This window comes from Myotis yumanensis, unplaced genomic scaffold (assembly GCF_028538775.1).
Source record: "Myotis yumanensis isolate MYYU_CA2020_CCGP unplaced genomic scaffold, mMyoYum1.0.hap1 SCAF_1, whole genome shotgun sequence".
NCBI lineage: Eukaryota > Metazoa > Chordata > Mammalia > Chiroptera > Vespertilionidae > Myotis > Myotis yumanensis.
The window spans coordinates 197,175,063-197,201,275 of NW_027223752.1; the positions used below are offsets into that span (position 1 = coordinate 197,175,063).

General features: G+C 39.4%; 1 protein-coding gene across 3 annotated transcripts; it reads left to right on the plus strand.

Annotated features, from left to right (window-relative positions):
* The first annotated feature begins 3,115 nt into the window (after positions 1 to 3,115).
* Positions 3,116 to 24,930, plus strand: LOC138995178 (UDP-glucuronosyltransferase 2B31-like). 3 transcript variants are annotated; one of them, XM_070395623.1, is made up of 6 exons: positions 3,116 to 3,836; positions 5,232 to 5,380; positions 19,035 to 19,166; positions 22,107 to 22,194; positions 23,047 to 23,266; positions 24,651 to 24,930. In XM_070395623.1, exons 1-6 carry the CDS (start codon positions 3,116 to 3,118, stop codon positions 24,928 to 24,930), a joined length of 1,590 nt encoding a protein of 529 aa, XP_070251724.1. The 3 variants fall into 3 exon arrangements, with proteins under 3 accessions (XP_070251724.1, XP_070251728.1, XP_070251729.1); XM_070395627.1 differs by having other exon boundaries at positions 3,116 to 3,587; XM_070395628.1 differs by lacking the exon at positions 23,047 to 23,266 and having other exon boundaries at positions 24,651 to 24,670.
* Positions 24,931 to 26,213: the final 1,283 nt, after the last annotated feature.

Consider the following 26,213-nt stretch of genomic DNA (forward strand, 5'->3'; position numbering starts at 1 on the left):
TGGACCTAGACCATGGGGTGGTGAGGGCCTGGGGTGAAATTGGGGGATGGGCTAGTGGGTGTTAATGGGGGTGGGGGTGAGGGCGGAAGGGGACCTATGTAATACTTTCAACAATAACAAATTATTTAAAAATATATATATTAGCATGGTAAAAAATGGGCAAAGGACCTAAATAGACACTTCTCCAAAATGGACATAGAGAAGTTCAAGAAATATATGAAAAAATGCTCAAAGTCACTAATCATCTGAGAGATGCAAATTAAAACAACAATTAGGTATCACCTCACACCTGTCAGAATGGCTATCATCAACAAATCAACAAATGATGTGTTGGTGAGAATGTGAAGAAAAGGGAACCCTAGTACACTGATGGTGGGAATGCAGACTGGTGGGTGCAGCCACTTTTTAAAACATTATGGAGATTCCTCAAAAAATTAAAAATGGAACTCCCATTTGACCCAGTGATCCCACTTCTAGGAATACATTCTAAGAAACCAGAAACACCAATCAAAAAGGATATATATATGCACCCTGATATTCATAGCAGCACAATTTACAATAGTTAAGATTTTGAAATAGCCCAAGTGCCCATTAGCTGATGAGTGGATAACAAAAACTGTGGTATGTTTAAACAATGGAATACTACATGGCAGTAAAAATGAAGGAACTCTTTTCATTTGCAACAGTATGGATGGAGCTGGAGAGTACTATGCTAAGCAAAATAAGCCAATCAGAAGATAAGTATCACATGACCTTCTCATATGTAGAATCTAATGAACAAAATGAACTGACAAACAAAATAGATTTAGAGACAAAACCATGAACAGACTGATGAATTTCAGAGGAACGGTGGGGGTGGATAGTGCGTGTGTGTAGGGGGGAGGGGGGATAGAGGTTAATCGGGGAATTTAAATGCATATACGCAGAGCCCATGTACACAGACACTAGCGTGGTAAAGACTTGGGAGGGGCGAGTATGGGGAGGAGGTGGTCAATGGGGAAAAAATACACAAAGCGGATACCTGTAATACTTTCAGCAATAAAGATAAATTTAAAAAATAAATAAACATTAAAATAAAATCTCAGGAACTGTCATCCAGGTAATTATCTGTCAGCTGTATAATAGCTTTATCTCCCTTTCATCACAAAAAAAAATCATTACAGACCCAATTACCTCTAACTTCCTATAATTATGACATTCATCTATAATAAATTACAAATCTCAAGAAAACTGCAAAGTTGACTCAGCTGGATGACAGCACTTTTTTTAAAAATATATTTTATTGGATCAGCTCCTCATCAGCTCCTCATCAGCTCCTCATCAGCTCCTCATCAGCTCCTCATCAGATCCACATCAGATCCACATCAGATCCACATCAGATCCTCGTCAGATCCTAACCAGAACCTAGCCAGAGAACATGGCAAAAGATCCTGGACAGAACCTGGCTACAGAACTTCACTGGAGAACCTAGACAGAACATGGCAAAAGAACCTGGATAGAACCTGGCTAAAGAACCTGGCGACCGAACCTGGCTGGAGAACCTGGCTAGAGAACCATGCAACAGAACCTGACTACAGAACCTAGCGAGAGAACATGGACACAGAACTTGGCTATAGATCCTGGCTAGGCTGCTGATCAACTGAACGCTGTCTCCATGTCATTCCTTCTTCGCCGACTCCGTCCACACCTTTGGGGACCCCTGGACCCATTGGGGTTGGACCCCAACAAATGAGTGAGATCATGTGGTGTTTTTCCTTCATTGACTGGCTTGTTTCACTTGGCATGGTGCTCTCCAGTTCCATCCATGCAGTTGCAGATGGTGGGAGTTCCTTCTTTTTAACAGCAGCATGGTGTTCCATCGTGTAGATGTACCACAGTTTTCTAATCCATTCATCTGCTGATGGGCACTTGGGCTGTTTCCAGATCTTGGCTGTGGTGAGTTGTGCTGCTGTGAACATCGGGGTGCATATATCCTTTCTGATTGGTGTTTCTGGTTTCTTGCATCCCAAAGATCTTTACGTGTCACATTTTCATTCACATTCAGCTTAAGATATTTTTATTTTTATTCCTTCTTTGATACATGAGTTATTTAGTAGGGCATTATTTTCCATTTTTTAATTTCCTGGCTATCTTTTTGTTATTGATTTCTAGCTTGATTTTATTATGGCCAAGAATGTAATGGAGTGATTTCTAGTCCTTTGAAATTTGTTGAGACTTGTCATATGGTTCAGCATATGGTCAATTTTGGTAAATATTCTATATGCCCTTTAAAAATATGTGTTTTCTGCAGTTACTGGTTGCAATGTTCTAGAGACATCAATTAGACCGTGTTTGTTCATCACAATGGGTAAATATTCTATATTTCCTCTGAGGTTTTGGTTGTTCCAATTATTCTGTCAGTTATTGAGATAGGTATGAAACTCTCCAGTTATGATTGTAAATTTGCTTATTTTTCCTTTTAGTCCTATTCATTTTTTTTTTGCATATATCATAGCATAAATTTCTAGGTGCATTTAAATTTAGGATTGTTGCATCTTCTTAGTAGATTGATTTTTGTTTAACATTCTGACATGTACCCCTTATCTCTATAACGCTTTTTGCCTTAAAGTCTACTTTGTCTGATATTTAAAAAAAAAAAAAAAAAAAAAAAAATATATATATATATATATATATATATATATTTTATTGATTTTTTTTTTTTTTTTTTTTTTACAGAGAAGAAGGGAGAGGGACAGAAAGTTAGAAATATCGATGAGAGAGAAACATTGACCAGCTGCCTCCTGCACACCCCATACTGGGGATGTGCCCGCAACCAAGGTATATGCCCTTGACCGGAATCGAACCTGAGACCCTTGAGTCCGAAGGCTGACGCTCTATCCACTGAGCCAAATCGGTTAGGGCATGCATTTTTAGATATTACACAGATTTGTATTTTAAAAAAATGGCATTACCTTATCATTTTCCAACTTGCCATAAAATGCTCTGAGGGTTTATCAAATGTATTGACTTTGGGTGTAGAGTTATATCTTAACTTCCTGGTTGATTTCCCTATGCACATAAGCAGGAGCCATGGTAAAGGGATCAGCGATTTGAAAAGAAGCATGTTCCCACCAGGATGCATATGAAGTGGATTTCAGTTCTGCTGCTGCTACAGCTGAGTGGTCACTTCAGCCCTGGGACTTGTGGAAAGGTGCTGGTGTGGCCCCCAGAATACAGCCACTGGATCAACATGAAGACCATCCTGGATGCACTTGTCCAGAGAGGTCATGAAGTGACCGTTCTGACATCTTCAGCTTCAATTCTTGTTGATCCCAATAAACCATCTGCTATTCAATTTGAGGTTTTTCCTACATCTTTAACAAAAGATGATATGGTTTCTTTTTTCATGCAGTTGATCAATAAATGGACATATGATCTGCCAAAAGAAACTTTTTGGACACATTTTTCACTAATGCAAGAAATATTTTGGGAAGGTGCTGACTTTGTTGAGAAGCTCTGTAAAGATGCTGTTTTGAACAAGAAACTTTTGAGAAAACTACAGGAATCAAGGTTTGATGTCGTTCTTGCAGATCCCTCTGGACCCTGTGGTGAGCTGCTGGCTGAGCTACTTAAAATACCTTTTGTGTACAGTCTCCGCTTCTCTTTTGGCTATACAATTGAAAAGTACAGTGGAGGACTTCCATTCCCTCCATCCTACGTACCTATTGTCTTTTCAGAATTAAGTGATCACATGACATTCATGGAGAGAGTAAAAAATATGATTTACAATCTTTATTTTGATTTCTGGTTCCAAGCATTTTGTGAGAACTGGGATCAGCTTTGCAGCAAAGCACTAGGTAAGTCATGTCCTTACTTGACAGCATGAAATCCTAACTTTCCTAGTGCCCTAAAAGGTGGATTTGTATAAATATTAATTGAGACAAATTTGTCTTTTACAAGTAAAATGATAAAATAACATTGTAAAATAATCTTTCATTCTCACAAATATTATGGAAATGCTTAACTTATCAGGTCATTAAGTAATTGCTTCCTCTTGTGTAGTTTAGTTTGATTTAAAAACTGAATTATTTAGCCATATAACCTGAAGGATTCTTTCACACTAGAGTGCTCTATCCCAGACTCAGGAACCTATAATTTCAGGTTTCTAATGACTTCACATTCCTTCACTAAGCACTTACAACTCATCTGCTTAAACACTAAACTTTTGTTGATGGCTAGATATGTAAGTCAGTAAACTATATTTTGTGAAATCTCTCCCTTCATTAAAGACAAAATGAGTCAAAATTAAGAGTGAGCACATCTATTACCATACATTATTAATATATTCCCGCTGTTATTTGTAAATGTTCTAATTAACGCAGAAGTATTATTACGCTCCTAAATTGAACCACATGTAATTATAGTACTAGGAAATGAGGCATACTCTCAAAACCTCCATTTTTGGAAAATCATAGATAAAGGCAATAGCTTGCTAAATTGCAGAAAATAGACGAAATAATCTAGGGAAATGTGTTTCCATGGATATGGTATATTTAATTAATTGAGCTATTAAAATCATTGTTTACATTTGCATCTATTACTTCTGCCACTTTATAGAGTAGCAAATGCATGTTTAATTCTGTAGTAGCTTAGGTTTAACAATTTTCTATGATTGTGAATATCCTGATGTGATGTTAGAGAAGAAAAACTGTTAAATTTTATATGTATTGTTAATATATATAAACATCATAATATAAAAAATTTACATTATATAAATTCTAGAGGCCTGGTGCATGAATTTCTGCATGGGTGGAGTCCCTCAGTATGGCCAGAGATTGGGCCTGATATGGGCCGTCTGGCAGGGGGAAGGACCATGGAAGGTTGGCTGTGGGAGCAGACTGACAACCCAGCCAGCTGAGGGGATGGACCATAATAGGTTGGCTGATCATGGGAGGTTTGCTGTGGGAGTGCACTGACCACCAGGCGGCAGCTCCTGTGTTGAGCGTCTTCCCACTGGTTATCAGTGTGAATCATAGAGACCGATCAACCATTTTTTTGGTCAACCAAAAGGTCCAAATGGTCATTTAAGCTTTTATTTCGGTAGATGTTTGCACTATCAAATCACAGACACTTTAAATATCTTTGGCTACATTATTCTAAGCTTTTCTTTTTTTCTTTAAGAAAACAACATGGTATATTCACATTACAATATTCTTATTTTCTCTACTTTTTTTTTTCTTTTTCCTTTTCAGGAAGACCCACTACATTATTCGAGTTAATGAGAAAAGCAGAAATATGGTTTATTCGAACCTATTGGGATTTTGAGTTTCCTCGCCCACTCTTGCCACATTTTCAATTTGTTGGAGGCCTCCACTGCAAACCTGCTAAGCCTCTGCCTAAGGTAAAACTATTCCTGTTTGTTCTACTTTGCATTTTCAGTAGGAATGATTATGTATTCTTCATTCAGAAGGTCTGATCACACTGAGAGAGATATGGGGATCTGGGTAATGTGACCTGCCAATTAGAAACTCATACTATTTCAAGAATTTGAATGTCACTATCATTACAAAATAAAGAAGTATACTTCAGAGACTTTGGAAATAGGGTCAGTTAAATTAAGGCCTTCATTATTCAACACATAAAAAAAGTATCAGCCATTAACTCAAAAACTAATTTTAAAGTGACTACCACAGTGCAAGGGGGGCATATACAGAGCATCAATGTAGACACAGGTTTTACTCCCCACACCAGATATTTTACTTGGAAAGAGATCATATAAGCAAGTAATAAAAATGGTGTGAAAAGTATTATAATAAATAAAAAGTATAATGCTACAATAATGCTAGAGAACATCCCATGGGAGTGGATCATAATACTTCAGGAGTGACAATAGCAATCTGGTGTAAGTGAGCATGAGATATCCCTTGTTATTTTCCTCCTTCAACAACAAAATTCGTTATCTATCCACGAACAAAAGTGCCAATGCAAACGGACCTGGAAAGAGTCTTTCCCACCTACGCATCAGGCAATAGGCAGAGAGACTCCGGTACTGGCTGTGACACCTACAGGATATTGTCTATAGTTCCAGCCCCTCTTAGCTGCAGTCCAGGAGCACCTACAGCCCTGACTTGGGCAGTCACCTATGGAGTAGAGAACATTTGTGGAAGTCCAGATTTCCAAAGGAGAAGTTCCAGGACTCTGTTGGCACACAAAATAGATGAATTTGAATGCATTCGTGTGGGCGAGAGGAAAGCTTGATTTTGCCAGCATCATTCCTCTTCCAAAGGAGCTCAGTGTAAGGCTGAAAGAAGGCCCATCCATCCCTGTGATTTCTCTCACAGGGATAGAGAGCCGGTGAGTTGGTGCCGAGCTTCCTCTGGTTTGCAGGATGCTTCCTTAGAGCTCATTTCTCTCACAGCATACAGAGTGTTGTATTAGGAGCTCAGTGTCTGGTGAGAGGAAGCAGATCTGGAAATGTAAATTATTAGAGAGCATGTTAAAGAGACAGGGTTCCTTCTGACTGCATTCTGTACTCCATCGGGAAGCCTGACCACCAACCATGAAGAAAACTTTTCTTGCAGATTCCACCATACTGGCATGTGGGCAACAACAGTGACCTGCATTCCAACCCATATCTCCTCCCCTCTGTGGCCAGCTCCATGTAGAAGCTGCCAAGGGCAGCAGCAAGAGCTAGGGAGGAAGAGCAGAATACAGACAAGGGATGGTAGATAGGAGAGAACCAGAAACTTGAGCTGTAGCACCAACTTCAGGAAAAGAAAAAGGAGGCGATCAGCATCTGGCCTGGTGGTTTATATGGAGGGAGGACAAACAGGACAAACAGAATCCTCCCACAAGACGGAGCATGAAGCACAAAGCAGGCACATTCATACAAGAACTGGAAAAGCCTTATCTATAGAAGACTGAGGAAAGGTATTTCTACCCTGAGAGTAGTAAACATAAGTGGGTGACTGCTAATTCAAATGCAAAAACAGCAATGCAAAATTCCAAAGTACATGAAAAATCAAGGAAACATTAGGTCACCAAATTCTACAACAATGCTCCAGCAAACAAATACAGACATGGAGATATATGATCCACCCAATAGAAAGTCAAAATAGCTGTGTTAAGGCAACTTGCTGATCTACAAGTTAACACAGAATCTTGTACACTGTTGGTGGGAATGTAAAACCTGTGCAACCACTAATAAAAACAGTATGGAGGTTTTAAAGAAATTAAACAGAGCTGCCATTTGATCGACAAATCCACTTCTGGGTATACTTCTAAAAGTAAAAAAAAAAGGATATCAAATATATATCCATAATCCCACATTAATTGCACCATTATTCACAAGAACCAATAAATGGAAACAATTTAAGAGATGTGAAATACACACACACACTACAATATGATTCAGCCATAAGAAAGGAGGAAATACTACCATTTGGGACAACATAGATGGACCACAAAGGTATGTTAAGTGACATAAGGCACACTAAAAAAGACAAATAATATAGGATATCACTTATATGTGGAATCTAAAAATGACAAACCCATTAGAAACAGAAGTATAATGGTGATTACCATGGACTGGTGAAAGAAAGATTAGTGGGTAAGAAGAAGTTGATCAAGGGTACAGACTTGCAACTCAATGATGATTAAGTTTGGGATCTGTAGTGATTTTAGCCAACAATACTCTTTATATACTTGAAAGTTTCTAGAAACTAGATCTTAAATGTTCTCACCACACACATAAAAAGATAATTATGTGACCTAATAGAGGTGTTCACTAATGTTAGGTAGTAATCTATATGTATAAAATCCTAATGTGCAAATAGACCTAGTGGAAGAACAACCGAACAACCAAATAACCAGTCGCTATGACGTACACTGATCACCAGGGGGCGTGCGCGGAACATGGTGGGCACTGGCTGCAGGCAGCGGAGTGCAGAACATTGCAGGCATTGGCAGTGGCGGGATGGTGGATCCGGTGAGCAGGGTGCCAGACCAAGGAGGGGTGCTGATCGCTGTCATCAGGGTGAGACTCTGGTGGTTACCGAAAATTCTGTGCTCCCGCACGCCACAGTACCACTGGGTGCTCACACCTGCTGCTGGCACAGGCCCTGCTCTCACCCACTGCCAGAGCCAGAGCCACTGCTCACACCCACTGCCAGCACCCAGTGCCGGTCCAATTGCTCAGCGCCGTTAGTAGTTGCGAGCGGTGGCTGCTGGCCCCAAACACCCCTCAGAGCTTCTCCACCTTCCCCTGCTCTTGAGGAGCGATCCAATCCAACAGCCACCTCTTGCACCTGCTGCCAACAATGGCCCTGCTCACACCTGTGGCCAGCACTGGATCTGCAGCTCACACACATCCAGAGCCAGCCCTGCTCACACCCGCAGTCGGAGCCAGAGCCACCAGTCACACACGCTTCTGGCGTCCAGCACAAGTTCCAATCGTCCCTGAGGGCTTCTCCTACTCATCCTGCTTCTGAGGGGCAATTGGGGCAGCAGCAGCCACTCAAACCCCCTGATGATGCCAGCCCCATTCGCACCCGTAGCTGGCACCATCAGCATGTGGGAGCGGTGGTAGTGGAAGCCGGGCTGCCAGCAGACAGGGGACCGGGGCCGTGGTGGGAGGGGCCAAGTGTGGATGCGGAGGATGGGCCGAGACCCGACCCTGTGCCCACTGCAACCTCACAGCCCATAGTTCCTTTCAAGATGCATGAATTCATGCACTGGGTCCATAGTTATATATATACTAATAATAGAGGAATATACAAATTGTCTGGGATGCCGTCACAGTAAAAGTAACGACCGAACAACACGCTGTAAGGGACGACCAGGCTGGCAGGGGGGTTAGTGAGGGACAAATAAACTACTAAACAACTAAACAGCAGGCTGTGTGGTGCTACCAGGCTGGCAGGGGGAGCAGTTAGGGGCAATCAGGCAGGCAGGCAGGTGAGCAGTCCTGGATTGTGAGAGGGATGTCCGACTGCCGGTTTAGGCCAATCTCGGGCCTAAACCGGCAGTCGGACATCCCCTGAGAGGTCCCGTGCTGGAGAGGGTGCAGGTTGGGCGGAGGGCCCTCCTTTACCCCCCTGCACGAATTTCATTCACCAGGTCTCTAGTTATAATATATAAATGAATCAATATAACACACTATATGCCATAAACTTACAGAATGTTATATTTCAATTATATGTCAATTGTTTTAAACAAAAGCTTGAAGCAATTATTAGAATGAGAAATGAAATTTTTTTATGTTAGAACAGTTAGGTATTTATTTTTCAGAGAAAAAAAACCAAGTAAACAATTTAAAAGAGAAATATCAGCGGGGTGGGGGGTTGGGCAGAGGGGATAGATGAGTATGAAGTTTGGACCAGATATCCATAAGATGTTGTCTCCTTACACATTTGGGGGCAGGGAGCTAGAAAGTGCATTGAGCAATAAGGAATTTTTCTAACACTGAAAGTAATAAAATTTGAAAACTGATAAAAAATCAGTGACCACAATCAGAATAGATCTCAAACAATTCCAGGTGAACATGACTTCACCAGCAACTTTAAATACATCAAACTGTGCTACCCAAGAGGGTGACCAGATCTTTGCTGCAGAGAGCCCAGTTGTACTTCTCCCACTGTGGGGCAGGTGCTCCCTGGGAGAGTCAGCGAGGTGATGATGAGAGTCCCTCACAGCCGGTTACACATAGCATATTCTACAAGAACATACAATATGATTTCAGAGCAAAAGGTGTCATACCCATACATGTCAGAAACATGGACTCTCAGATAAGTAACTATATAAGGATAATTCTGGTTTAAAAGTAGGAATCTTAAGGCTTTTTCCTGGATATTCTGGACAATAATACCAGACTCATGAATTACAGTAATTGTCCAGCCTGTAAGAAGTGATTTAGGGAGAGAGGTCCAAGATTTCAGCATAGGAAGACCCTGAACTGACACCTTGCCATGAACACTAAGAATATACACCTACATGAAGAGCATTTCCTCCTGAAAAACATCTGAGGGTTGACTGACCAGCATCTGCACAACAAATGAGAGAGAGACTGTGAGAGAGAGACTGCGTAGAGAAGGTTGAGAAACTGTGAGAACTCTCCAGGCTCTGTGGAAACTCTTTGTGATTGGAGGTGCCTGTGAGTGCCAATGTTTACATTCTCTTTCCACTGATAGCATGGGCAAGAATTCAATTCAAGTGCTGTAGCTCACCTGCAAGACCACCATACGTGCCCTAGGCCACTCACCCCTCACCCACCCCAGGCTCAGACAGACAAACTGCCAGGGCAATGCTGCAGCCATATGCCACTGGCTGCTCCAAACCCAGCCATCCAGCCTACCAGGGTGCCCACGGAGCTGAGCACACTGGGAAAATTGGTCATGTTTGCCTCAACTGTGGCTAGCCTGCATGCCAGGGAACCCCTGGTACCTCATGCAACCACTTCCATTCCAGCCAGCCTGCTGAAGCCACACAGCACTCACAGACTACACAAAGATCATTCCTACACATAGCCACTCCATCAAGTTCAGGAGAGGTGGCCATTTCATCTAATTCTTAGAAATAAACACAGAAAGTAAAATAGATGCGGGAATACAGAAGACTCAGAGTCAAAGCAAATTGATCTAATACACAGAAACAAACACAAAGAGACAGCAAATATAGGCAGACAAAGGAACGGATCCCAAATGAAAGAATAGAAGAAATCTCCAGAAAAAAAAAAAATCTATACTAGAAACATACAACCTTCAATGAATGAACCAGGAAGAAGCATAAAAACTGAACATATCCGTTACAAGCAAGAAAATTGAAATAGTAATTTAAAAAAAACAAACACCAAAAAACAAACTCCCAACAAACAAAAGACAAAAGTTCAGGACCAAATAATTTCACAAGTAAATTCTACTGAACATTTAATTCTACCAAACAATTAATACTTATCCTTCTCAAAATATTCCAGAGATATTGAAAAGGAAATAACACTCACAAACTCATTCTATGAAAGCAGTCAGCAGTACCCTGATAGCAAAACCAGACAAAGACAATACAAAAAAATCACAAGCCAATATCTCTGATAAAAATAGATGTGAATATTTTCAATAAAATATTAGCAAACTGAATTCAACAATATATTAAAGGATTATACATCCTGCTCAAGTGGAATGTATTCTAGAAATGTAAGGTTGGTTCTATATCCACACACACACAAAAAAATCAATGTGATAGACAACAACAAAACCAAGGATAAAAATCATATGATCATCTTAATAGATACAGACAAAAGTAATTGACAAATCCAACATCCATTCATGATAAAAACTCTCAACAAAGTGGGTACAGAGAGAACATACATCAACATGATAAAGACCATATATGACCAATAAAACCCACAGCTAATATCGCATTTAATGCTGAAAATGTAAAAGCTTTTCTTCTACTGTAAAAAACAACAACAACACACACAGTGATGCCCACTATTGCCACCTTAATTCAATATAGTATTGGAATTCCTAGCTACAGCAATCACAAAAGAAATAGAAATAAAGGGCATTTATATTGGACATGAAGAAGTAAAACTGTCACCATTTGCAGATGACATGATACTGTACCTAGAGGATCCTAAAGTTCCCACACAAAAACTACTAGAACTGATAAATGAATTAAGTAAAGTAGCAGGATACAAAATAAATATCCAGAAATCAGTCAACAAGTAAAAAGTGTTTTCAAGAAGGTAGAGAAAAGGGAACTCCTGTACATGGAGTGAGTTTGTAAATTGGTGGAAAACAGTATGGAGGTTCCTCAAAAAATTAAAAATAGCATACAATCCAGCAATTCCACTGCTGGGCATTTATCAGCGGTAAACAAAAACACTAATTTGAAAAGATACATACATCCCCATGTTCATAACTGCATTTACCATAATAACCAAGATATGGAAGCAACCTTGGTGTCCATCAATAGATAAATGGGTAAAATCCATGAGGTCTATGCACACCATGCAAAATTACTCACCAATATCAGAGGATTACCTCTTGCTAAATGCAACAACATGGAAGGAACCAGAGGGTATTATGTTAAGTTAAATAATTCAGGCAGAAAAAGACAAATACTACATGATTTTACTTATATGTATTACCTAAAAAACAAACAAACAAAAAAAACCAGAAATAGACGTATAGATACAAATTATATTCTAAATCAGCCATGGGCAAGCTGCAGCCCGCGGGCCGGATTCAGCCCGTTTGAAATGAATAAAACTAAAAAAAAAAAAAGACCGTACCCTTTTATGTAATGATGTTTACTTTGAATTTATATTAGTTCACACAAACACTCTATCCATGCTTTTGTTCCGGCCCTCCGGTCCAGTTTAAGAACCCATTGTGGCCTTCAAGTCAAAAAGTTTGCCCAACCCTGCTAAATAGTGGCCCAGTGCACAAATTCATGCACATTGAAAGGAAATCAATTAGGAGAAATATTTTAATATTGCTATTCGCCCTTTCTCTATATTAGAAGTGTCAACCAAATTCATAATCGACAATGACATCTGGAAACACATGTCTGTGATTGGCACTAGCATATATTGCACATGCATGAGTCAACTTAGCCTTTTATGTATATAGAATAAACTTGCTTAATTAGACCTGCTTTCTGATGTAGCTAAACTTTTTCCAGCCCAGTGAAGCACCCCAACTTCTCTTTCAGGTAATTGTCAGCAACACAGCAGTAAATATCAACATGAAGCAGATTATTATTGTAGATCACACAGGGAGAAGAAAGGGTAAAATATTTAACTGTATCAGTGTTTGACTATATTCTGTGCAGTGAGAAAACCTGAAGTCATTTCCAAGTTTCACCATTTCTTACTTCTTTTCAGTCGGGTTAACTTTCTAAGCCTTCTAAATCTCTGTTTTTTGGCTAATGAAAAGAAAATAGGATGCCACCAAGTCTCCTATCTACCTACCTACTTCACTTCTGTGAAGATCAAATGAGATTATACAAGGGTGAAATCTTTGCACCTGGCTATAAAGCAAGTCATGTTCCTCGGCAGAAGAAACTTCAAGGAGGCTAGTTGATAGGGAGAGGAAGCCGGGCATTGCTACATGACCTCATTACCCGTACAGTTGTGGACACTTAGGATATAAACTTTTATATATATAGATGATTGCCAGAGGGGAGGGGTTGGTAATGGAAAAGAGGAAGAGGAATAAGAGGTACAAACTTCTAGTTATAAAATAAATGAATCACAGGAATTTCATGTACAGCATAAGGAATATTGTCAATAACACTTAACATAACTTTGTGCAGTGAGATGGTTACTAGACTTACCACATAGTAACATATTAAATGTCAAATTACTACATTGCACACCTGACACAAATATAATATAGTTTGTCAACTATACTTCAATAAATTATTTTAATGATTTAGGTGGAAAGTTTGGGAGAATCTGACAAAAGTTAAGATGAGATATAAATTATTATAGAGATGATAAAAAAGATATAGAGTCATTCTAATCATAATGAACTTTTTCTTAGTATTCAGTCAAAGAAATAAAATACTAATGAATATACTACAATAATTCTCCAGAAAACCTGACAAGCAAAAATGCAAGTAATTTAGTAGAACTACAATAAAGAAATAAAGGTGAGTTAAGATCCTATGGTGTAGCCTCATTACAATAATATATATTAATTAATAACATTATAAATGAAGACTCTCTAAAAACATTTCCTCTTCAATATTGTGTACTGGCTCTATTTCATTTCTTCTTTACACACACACACACACACACACATTTGCACAAGAATATGCAATAAGGGAATTCAAGCTCATCAATTGTATACTCCAAAAACTGAGGAATTAGGTCTCTTCAAAACAGCCACCGATAAAAAGAGAATGGAGGTTCCTTAAAATTAAAAACAATTACCATTTGATCCAGCAATAGAACTTCTGGGTCTATTCCAAACAGTGACATTAGAATCATATTTATAACACTATTCACAAGAGTCAAAAGATAAAGTCAACCCAAGGGACATCTATATATATAAAGGTCTAATATACAAAGTGTCCCCTTGGGAGTTTGACCTGGAGTTCGATTGCTCACTATGACCACCAGCGGATGGCGCAGAATGAAGGCAGGCCCTGGCTGCTAGCCAGAAGGAATGCCTCAACCAGCAGCTGAAAGACTGATCAGCCCTGATCACCAGCCAGGTCTAGGGACACTACCCGTGCATGAATTTCAAGCACCAGGCCTCTAGTTGATAGATAAATCAATAAACAATCAATACACACAATGGTATGTTATGTGTTACGTGCTGTGAGTCAGCTCTGACTCCTGAGGAACTTATGAATGAGTGATGTCCACAAAATCCTAGTTTTAACAGCCCTCTCAACTCTTTTAGACTCATGCCTATGGCTTCTTTTATGGAGTCAATCCATCTCATATTTGATCATCCTCTTTCCTCCTACTTTCTATTTTTCCCAGCATTATCTTTTTCAATGAATCCAGCCTTTTCATGATGTCTCTGAAAAATGAAAGTATCAGTTTAGTGATTTTTATCTCCTGCAATATTTCAGGATTAATTTGCTCTAGGACAGGGGTGGGCAAACTTTTTGACTCGAAGGCCACAATGGGTTCTTAAACTGGACCGGAGGGCCGGAACAAAAGCATGGATGGAGTGTTTGTGTGAACTAATATAAATTCAAAGTAAACATCATTACATAAAAGGGTATGGTCTTTTTTTTTATTTCAATGGTTTTATTCATTTCAAACATTTTAACAAGAAGAATGTAAACACTAATTATTATAATTTGAAACTTCAAAAAATGGAGGAATCATAGCACAATAACATACCTTATATTGAAGATGGCAAAGGCAAAATAAAATTGCCTAACAAAAGAAAGGTACAAAAGCCTTTCAAATTAAACTTAAATATAATAAAATAATTTAAAACTAAAACAAATAGAAAAGAACAAAATGTGTAAACAGTAAATTAAACATTTTCTTTAGTGCAACTTCCAAATTATGCCCGGGACGTAGATGTAGATGGCAATGTAGACTGGGTTGAAAGGTTTTTGGTCTTTAAAACATCAACTTCAGTGGGAACAGTGTTGTTGGTCTCCTTTTTTAGCTAATGCATCAAAGTCTGGAGTTAGTTTTGTTGTGGCTATTCTCAGGACAGATCTGAGGTGTTCGTCAGTTAAGCTGGATCTGTGAGGGGTTTGTTGATGTTCATGACGCTAAATGTCTGCTCACAAACATAGGTTGGCCCAAACAGCACCAGTATCTTCTGTGCCATCCTCCGGATGTTTGGAAAAGTGGCATCATTAAGTGAAGCATAAAAGTCTCTTAGTTCAAGAGAGCTGAATTTCTCCTTTAGGACAAAGTCAGACTGAAGATCGATGAGTTCCAGTTGCACCTCTTCTGGTGCTGTTTCAGGGTTTTGTGACAAAGGACAGGCCACCAGTTGAAGTGACTGGTCAATTTTTTCAACATCAGAAAACCGACAACAGAATTCTGCATGCAGATCATCCAGTGATTTGCTGTATTTCTTAACGTTTTGGATGGTCTCCTTCTGTGTGGCTAGTGTGGCAAAATGAGTGAAGACTTTGTCTGAAATTTGTCTGGAAAGAAAATCAGCTTCGATTTAAAGGCTTTCACATTAGTGTACATGTCATGTACATACTGATCTTTTCCCTGTAGCTTCACATTTAGCTCATTCAAATGTGAAAATATATCTACAGCAAATGCAAAGTCACACAGCCAATTCTTGTCACTCAGCTCAGTAAATTCGTCAGACTTCCCCTTTAATTTCAAAAATGCACCAATCTCTTCTTTGAGCTCCCACACTCGTTGGAAAACTTTGCCCAAACTTAACCAGCGGACATGAGAGTGGTAAAGTAAGTCGTGGTAATCCACATCAGTTTCCTCCAGAAACTTAATAAACTGACAGTGCTGAAGTCCCTTTGCTTGAATGAAATTAACAAGCTTTACGACTGGATTAACAACATGATTAAGTTGTAATATAGACTTGCACAATGATTCCTGGTGAATAATACAGTGAAGAAAAATAACATCTTGGTTAGGGTTCTCCTCTTTCACTTTATCCTGAATTCTTTTTAGCAGTCCAACATTTTTTCCAGTTAAATTGGAGATCCATCTGTCGTGACATTAGCAAGTTTACTCCATGGTAGCTTCATTTTCTCAATGACTGTAGACACCCGGTCATACAAGTCCTCTCCCCGTGTTTTTCCTTTCAGTGGCTCCATGGCTAAAAACTCCTCCGTAATTTCAAAATTGTCACTAATCCCTCTGATAAAAATTAAGAGCTGAGCAGAGTCCTTTACGTCATTACTTTCATCCAATGCTAGTGAATAAAACTTAAAGAACTCTGCCTTACTATTTAACTTGCTGGCTAAGTCTTCATCAATCAGTTCCACTCAACGAGTCACTGTCCTGCGCGATAAGCTGAGTTTTTCAAACTTGCCTTTGCTCTCTGGACACAAGAGACCTGCTGTCTCTATCATACATTCTTTCAAAAACTCGCCTTCAGAGAGAGGTTTGCTAGCTTTTGCTAATTTGAATGATAGCATAAAACTTGCTTTGGTAGTTGTCTCTTGAATTGCAGTTTGTCTGTGAAAGACATTTTGCTGAGCCTGTAATTTAGCCATCAACCTCTGTGCAGTAGCCTCCCGTTCTTGAGGTGACTGCTTGCTAGCATAGTTGCCATGCTTTGTGGCAAAGTGACGGCTGAGATTGTACTCTTTGAAGACTGCAAGTGTTTCCTGGCATATCAGACATACCAGCATTGATCGGACTTCGGTGAAAAAATATTTTGTTGTCCACTCCCTCTTAAACACTCGGCATTCACTGTCCACTTTCCTTTTCTTTGGTCCACTCATGTTTAATATTGGGCTAAAACCAACAGTACTGTTCTCTTATTAAATTCTTTACTAAAATAAGACAGTAAAGTATAAAAACAAGTGATTAAATTTGCTCTACTATAACATTTTTGGTCTTCTAAAATATATATATATAACAAAATCATCTAAAAAAGTTCAGACATGGGACAGAGGCACACCCTGACCATAGAGAACAACCCCTTTCCTCCATAGGAAACCTGTGTATCTTTCACACAGGCCCTTTGTTTATGGTAACACACATAGCTGCACATTGCTGTGTCTTCCAGACACACTTGTATGGGAGGTGCTAGAGCAATGCAAAACATGGGTAACCAGTAGTTACCACTAGCACTTCCGTTACTGGCAAAAAACAGCCGCAGTGCACATAGTGTGAAAGAGCCCATTATCAATATCAGATTGCATCCACTGGACTCTATAAAAACAACCAAGTGCCACTTTTAAATGCCCATTGCAACAGTTTTTCTTATGAAAAGATGGAAATGGCAGGATATTTATATATATACCCCTACTGTGACAGCCTGGCAGAGCATTACAAAGGAGAAAACCCAGCATCTGTTGATGTCCATAAGTACAAGACTTCAGGCTGTCATTACCAGGAAAGGATTTCATCCAAGTATTAGATATGAACATTTGATTTTCAGTTTTTCATTTGTCCAGTTACTTCTGAAACCCTGAAATTAAGCGATTTTGTAATAAAATCTTTAGTTCATCACATTTCTATACAATCTTTTTGTTCAACCCACTGAATTAGGGTTTGTTCACACTAGCCGTGCTGCCGTTGCAGTGTGGTGCAGTACTGCAATGCAACGCAGATAGGGTTAATGCAGGGTACACAGGTTTCCATCATGTTTGCATTGATGCTAATGTGCAATGGTGCATGTTAACACAAATGCCCTGTAGCACGAATTTTTACAGGCGCAAGAGGGAGAAGCAAACGCAACGCAAAATGCATTTGTTCTGCCGCTAACACATGCGGTTAGTGGCCACCGTAGCGTTACTGATACCGCATCCGTATGAGCAAAAAAATGCAGCCGCAGCATGTCTAGTGTGACATGTCCTCTGTGTGTCTTTTTCCCTGCTGCACGCGTCCTCAGTGGGAAAAAAAAAAAAAAACTGCAGTGGATACAAGCCCTAAAAGCTGAAAGTCTTTGCTGTTTTATTAACAAGTCATTGTGATGTACAGAATGTGGGAACAGGAAAAAATTGTGTTTGAGTAGAGCTCTTAATCTTACCTCAGAAAGGCTCTGATACTGTGCTCTCCAGGGGCGTGTCTCCCTACATCATCACGATAACGTGTCTACGCATTCCCAGGGTGATGTCCGGAGACGCGTCCGCAGGCATTACAAGGAGCCTCTGGAAGATTGAGAGGCTGTTCCTTCTACTGAATGGGCGGATATATATCCGCCCACTCAGAAGAAGGAGCTGCTGCAGTGTTTCCCAACGTTGCCATGTTAACACTGCTGCTGGTGAAGGAGCTGAGGGGAGAGCAAGAGAACCCTCCGCTCTTTCGGCTCTGTGGGCTGGATAGAACAGCCGAACAGGCCGGATCCGGCCCGCGGGCCATAGTTTGCCCACGGCTGCTCTAGGACCTACTTATCTTTCTGGTGGCTCAGGGTATCTGTAGATGAACATTACCAAGCCTTAAAATTGATGGAAATTCTAACACCTGCTATAACATAGATGAATCTTAAGGACATTTTGCTAAGTGAAATAGGCCACAGACAAAAAGAGAAGTACTGCATGATTCCACTTATGTATGGGATTTAGACTAGTCAGATTCATAGAAACAGAAAGAAGACTGATAGTTGTCAGGGACTGTTAAAATGGGAAGTGGAGAATTACAGTTTAAAAAATATACAGTAAAAATTTACAAGATGAAAAAGTTCTGGAGATGAATTATACAACAATAAGAATATATATATATACACCACTGCACTGTACACTTAGAAATGGATAAGATGGTAAATAGATCATGTGTATTTTTAACACAATTAAAAATAACAAGAACTACACTAATAATTCCTTATGATACTTAATTTTCTTTGTGGCCGTTTGTAGTAATCCCTTCAATAGTTTTCACTATGCTATTGTCTTTTGTAATGGAAAAAATTCTTCCTTCACAGGAAATGGAAGAGTTTGTCCAGAGCTCTGGAGAAAATGGTATTGTGGTGTTTTCCCTGGGGTCGATGGTCACTAACATGACAGAAGAAAGAGCCAATGTGATTGCATCAGCCCTTGCCCAGGTTCCTCAAAAGGTTAGATAAACTACCTTAGAGCAGAAAACTAATGAGTGTGTTAAACTCTGTAAAAGGTCTGGTTAAGAAATTTCTACATGAAAGGTAAACTATTAGGGTAGCTCCAATTAACTCAGATAACAATTTGAAAAACAAAATACACATGGTAGGTGCTAAAGAAGTACAGAGGGTGTTTTTGATGGACAATAACTTTGGCATTAACATTCTGGTCACAAAGAAGTATATTTTAAAAGTGCAGTGTGAATTTTTGTTTGATAATAGTATTATAGGACAGGAACAGATATCACCAAATCCTATCCTGTCATTTGCTTCATTTCCTTGCAGGATTCCTAGAGTACTGAACACACTACCAACGTTCTCAGAATAGAGTTAAATTTTAACATTAACCAGGGAATGATAACAATCTGAAAGGCATCATACAGTTTAGACTTGCCAGGTAATCCAGGCCTCTCCTACTTTCCCTGGATTTTGGATTAGGCCTATTCAGTTGCAAGGTGATATTCAAAGTAAGGATTTCTAGGGCTCACCAAGCTGCATCCAGGAACCTAAGCCAGAAACAATGATTTAGAGAAAGAGAAAAATTGGCCTGTAAAAAGGAAAGATAACCTCCCTGGTGGGCTGGGCCCTGCTAAATTCTGAAGCAAGAAGACATAAAAAAAGGGTATAGATGGGTCCAGGCCTCAAGGTGATCCTGTGTTTTATAAAATGTGGCCCCAAAACAACCCATCAGAATAAAAACGTCTGATAGTGGAGGAGGAGGAATATGAGGAGATAAAAGAGAGTCAACCAGAAGAAAGCCTAGCTTGGGACAGTTTCAGCTGCTCCTCCTTCTCCATAAATTATGGTAGTGAATTATTCTAATACATAAAATACACTTGAAGTTTCTGGATAATTGTGAACTACTTCCAGTTAACTAACTAATGTAGCTACCTCCTTATCACCTATGCAAATTTGCTGAGAACTTAAAGTGACTTTAACACTCACATAGCAAAAAGATGTTAACCACTTATAAACTAGAATCCAGCTTACTGGTGGACTTATAAATTGCTTGGCTATTTATAACTAACTAGTGGCTCAGTGCACGGAATTCATGCACCGGTAGGGGGTTGTCCCTCAGCCGACCTGCACTTTCCCCAATCTGGTACCACTCGGGGGATGTCCGACTGAAGGTTTAGGCCTGATACCACCTAAACCGGCAGTCAGACATCCCTCTCGCAATCCAGGACTGCTGGCTCCTAACCATTCACCTGCCTACCTGCCTGATTGCCCCTAACCACTTTGCCTGCCAGCCTACTCAACCCCAACGGCCCCCCACTGCCAACCTGATCGCTCCCAACTGTCCCCCACTGCCGGCCTGATCACCCCTAAATGCCCCACCTGTTGGTCTGATCGCACCCAACTGACCCCCCCTCCTGGCCTGATTGCCCCTAAATGCCTCTGCCTTGGCCCCGCCCCAGTGGCTTTGTCCAGAAGGTCTCTCGGAAGGTCTCCCGGTCTAATTAGCATATTACCCTTTTATCAGTATACTAGAGGCCCAGGGCACAAAAATTTGTGCACTGGCGGGGGCGGGGTGTCCCTCAGCCCCACTTCTGCACTCTCACAGTCTGGGACCCCTCGGGAGATAATGACCTGCTGGCTTAGGCCCACTCCCAGGTGGCAGAGGGCAGGCCCAATCCCTAGGTGCAGCGCCTGATTGGGCTCTGAGCAGAGCCTATTGAGGGGGGTTGGGGCGCTGCCCCCTGTAACACTCAAGGCAGGGTCGATGGGGAGGTTGCGGCACCACCCCCTATCACGCACAGAGCAGGGCCCATCAGGGGGGTGGGGAGCTCCCCCCTGTGACACTCAGGGCAGGGCCAATGGGGAGGTTATGGCTCCACCCAATCTGCAGTCCCCCCATCCACAGCCCTCCTGATCTGCAGCCCTCTGTGCAGTAACTCTGGGCTCATTGTGAATGCATCCTTATTCCAGGCCCAAGGGTGTGCTGGTGCTCCGGGGCTGGCGAGGCTGGGAGCCTGTGGCTGCTCTGGTCCCTGTTGTTTGGTCTTCCCCTTACAGCATCCAGGCTAATTCCTCTCAGAGAGAATAGCTCATTTCTCTATTATATATATAGATTAACCATATTAATCAATACTGTCAGTGAACTGTATAATGTTTTGAAATATTAACAGTAAGATGAATTAAATTTACCATCATCATCAAATTTTATCTTTTCAACAGGCAAACTATTATTTATAAAGTGTCAATGGCTTTTCTTTTCTACATTTTAAGAAAATTTTCAATCCTAGCTAGAGTGATAACACAGGATTTGGGTAAAACTTACCACTTGGAAGTGGTGATTAATAAGTAGAAAACTAAAAGAAGCTAAACATACTCATTAAGCACACATTATTTATTATTATTAATAAACTTATATATCAGAATGATTTAATTCTCATAAATAGCTGATTACATTGATTTTTTAAAGCAAATGATGTAAAACTCTAAGATAATTAATGTAATTAGTGAATATAAGTAAACCACTTCCCCATCATTCAAAAAGAAATAAACAGGTTAACATTAAATCTAGATGGTGAGAGTTAGAATAATAAATAATTAAAATAAATGTCTAGACCATTAATTTACTGTGTTTTGCACTACAATTATATGACTACCTAAAAACTTTTATATGCTTGAATTGGTCATTGATAATCTCATTTGTCTAAACCCAAAGTGTGAAACATCATGATTGCACTCATATCTGGCTGAATATAAAAATAAGTAACATGCAATATAAGTACCTATGCCCCTTACAGCAGTGTTTTATTGGTTCTCATTATCAACATGTCTTGTCCTCATTCCCTTACCTGTAATATTTCAGGGGTTTAACTAGATGTCTCTTAACCTATTTAGAATTCTCTGCAGTTTGACTCAAGTAATACATTACCTTCTTTACCCTAACAGATTATATGGAGATATGATGGCAAAAAACCAGATACCTTAGGGCCAAATACCCGGCTCTATAAATGGATCCCCCAGAATGACCTTCTTGGTAAGATTCTGGAAAACCCTGAAATCAGAATCAAGTCAACCAGAATGATAAGCAGTTCACTAGGATAAAAGTGCATTGAACATTTGTTACTGAAAACCTCAAAAATAAAAATGAACTTCCCAATATTTATTTCCGAGTCCTAGGGGGAAAGGATAAGCTGTAACAGTTGACATCTTATGTTACATAGTCACGTTCCTTATGGCCACAGACAAAAGATCTTTAGTTCATGTGTAATTCCTCTCAGAGAGAATAGCTCAATTGTCACTCTGCCTCCTAATTCTCTCCTTACACCAGCAGTTTAATCCACGGTAAGGGTGTACAGGTGCCCCTGAAATATATCAGCTCCTCTTTTATTACTAGTAACTCTCCATTATCCATTGGGAAAAAAAATTAATATCTCTCTGAGGTAAGAACATATTTCATTATAATGTATAGATTTTCCTTCCTCTGATTCTGGTGCCACCATCATCCCATTGTTTGCTGCCTTGACATCTACATATCACACTCTGACTTCACTATTTTATTAAGAGAATATATTTCAACATGCACCACCACTTTCTTTTTAGCATACACTTTTTAAAATCAAGAATATTCTCTTTCCATTTGTCCACTGGCAACTTGTATTCATTTCAAGACAAAGAAACACACTAATCTTCTATGTAAGCTTTCACTGTCCCTCCAACAGACTTATGTTTCTCTTCCTATGAGTTCTGAAAAACATTTTAATACAGTCTGAAGGGTAGACCAATCTGTTACTAAATATATTGTCTCTTTCTGTGCCTTTATTGCCCAACTCTCATTTTATTTCCAAGACTTATAATTCATAATTTGCTGAAATTCACCCAATCCTAGGTCATCCAAAAACCAAAGCCTTTATAACTCATGGTGGAACCAATGGCATCTATGAGGCAATCTACCATGGGATCCCTATGGTGGGCCTTCCTATGTTTGCGGATCAACCTGATAACATTGCTCACATGAAGACAAAAGGAGCAGCTATCAGATTGGACTTCAACACTATTTCAAGTACAGATTTGCTCAATGCATTGAAGACTGTCATTAATGACCCTTTGTAAGTATCACCTATTTTTTATAGATAGTACTTATACATAGATTAGTTTGTCAATAGTGCATCTTAATTTCATCCCAATTTTAAGAGGCTAATTTTGACATTATTAAGATGAGTTAACCCATCCTAATCTACTTTTATTTTCGACCACACATTTACTTCAAAGTTGCGTTTTAATCTCATGTATTTAATGGGGAGCCATCTAGTGCAACAATTTTCTCCTCCAATAATATAAAGTTATGTAGGTAATTAGAAGGACACATTTTTTAAAAAATATGATAAAATACATAGTAGGGAGAGTAATCAACTAGAAGAAAAAATCATAAATCCTTTACCTAAATAAATTCAATACCTAAAATTTCTGAAGCTATAAATATCTTTACACTCAAAAACTTATTTGATTGTAGTCATTTAAACAGAGTTTATGAAATATTATTTGCATACCATAAATTCACATGTTAAAATTATATAATTCAAATATACATAGTATGTTTACAAAACTATGAAACTATCACAATATAAACTTAAGGCATTTTTGTCATCCCAAAAAGACATATCATATGTCTTAGAAGTCACTTCTCAGCTCCCTCATCCAAGTAACTATTGATCAACTTTCTGTCTCTATAGATTAGTCCTTCTGGACATTTCATAATAACAGAATCATACAATATATGATCTTTTGGAACTGGCTTCTTTAACATGGCATAATGTTTTTTTGTGTATATTGTTTAAATATATTTTTATTGATTTCAGAAAGGAAGGGAGAGGGAGAAAGAGATAGAAACATCCTATATAATAAAAGACCAAAGGGCGGAACATCTGGTCGCTATGATGTGCACTAACCACCAGGGACAGACACTCAACGCAGGAGCTGCCCCCTGGTGTTCAGTATGCTCCCCCTGTGTTCCAACCTTATGGTTGGTGAGTGCAGCGGCAGTGGTGGGAGCGTATCCCACCTCCACAGAAGCACCAAGGATGTCCGACTGCTAACTTAGGCCCGCTCCATGTGGGGAGCGGGCCTAAGCCAGCAGTCGGACATCCCCCAAGGGCTCCCAGACTGAGAGAGGGTGCAGGCCGGGTTGAGGAACCCCTGCCCAACTGAACAAATTTTGTGCACCTGGCCTCTAGTCAATAATGAGAGAGAACCATTGATCAGCAGCCTCTTGCACACCCCACACTGGGGATCGAGCCAGCAACCTGGGCAGGTGCCTTGACTCAGAATCAAATGGTGACCTCCTGGTTCATGGGTCAAGGCTCAACCACTTAGCCATTCTGACCAGTCAATAAAAATATTTTTTAATTAAAAAAATACAATTTTGAATGAGAATGATTGGCTTAAAAAAATTAACTTTCTTTCAATGTTGGTATCTTTGTGTTTCTCCTTCAGATATAAGGAGAATACTATGAAAATATCAAGAATTCATCATGACCAGCCTATGAAACCTCTAGATCGAACAGTCTTCTGGATCGAGTTTGTCATGCGCCACAAAGGAGCCAAACATCTTCGGCCAGCCGCCCTTGACCTCACCTGGTTCCAGTACCACTCTTTGGATGTGATTGGGTTCCTGCTGGCCTGTGTGGCAACTGCTACGTTTGTCATCACAAAATGTGTTCTGTTTTGTTGCCGGAAGTTTTTTAAAACAGGAAAGAAGGAAAAAAGAGAGTAGTTGTTATGGAGGCCTGACGCTGACATGCCTTGTAGATAGGACTCTTGCACTTTGTTCCACCAAGAAGTTCCAATGTAAGGGTCACTACCTCCTGTGACGACATTACTTTTCACAATTTAGCTTCTCAGATCCAAATTTGTTTTCAAGTGACTACCTGGTTAAGATATAAATATGTCATACCAAACTTAAAAACTTATAAAAAGTAAACCAAAAATACAGCCAAATGAATATATTTTTAAATTTGTTATTCTAATTGCAAAGTTATACCAAAATATTAGCTTAACTGTGTTTCAAACATTACACATGAACATAAGAACATTTTGAGGAAATTCTACACTTGTTTGTTGATTTATTGATGGTAGGCATTGTGGCAGTTATGAGATGATAGTTCATTGTCATTTTTATTTGTATTTCTCTGATGATTAATGATGCTGAGCATTTTTTCATGTATCTTGGCCATTTATGTGTCCTCTTTAGAAAAGTATCTATTCATGTCCTCTGCCCAATTTTTTAATTGGTTATTTGTCTTTTTTTTGTTGAGTTGTATGAGTACTTTAACATTTTGGAAATTAACCCCTTATCTTGTATATCACAGACAAATATGTGCTCCCATACAATGGGCTCCCTTTACTTTTTTATACTGGTTCCTCTTGCTGTGCAAAAGCTTTTAATTTGATGTAGGTTCATTTGTTTATTTTTTTTCTGTTTTTTGTGCCCTAGGAGATGTATCCGTAAACATATTGTTACGTGAGATGTCTGATATTTTGCTGCCTATGTTGTCTTCTAGGATTTTTACAGTTTCGTGAATTATATAACAATCTTGTATTCATTTTGAGTTTACTCTTGTGTATGATACAAGTTGGTGGTCTAGTTTTTACTGTTCGGCATGTACCTGTATAATTTTCTCAACACCATTTATTGAAGACACTGTCTTGACTCCACTGTATGCTCTTGCCTCCTTTGTCAAATATTCATTGAGCATAATAGCTTGGGGCGATTTCTGGGTTCTCTTTCTGTTCCATTGATCTACATGTCTGTACTTGTGCCAGAGCAAGGCTGTTTTGATTTGCTTTGTAATATAACTTGATATCTGGTATTGAGATCCCTCCAACTTTGTTCTTCTTTCTCAAGATTACTGCAGCTATTTGGCATCATTTTTTTATTTCATACAATTTTTTGGAGTATTTATTCGAGATCTGTGAAATATGTCATTGGTATATTAATAGAAATTGAATTGAATCTATAGATGGCTTTAGATAGTATGGACATTTTAATTATGTTAA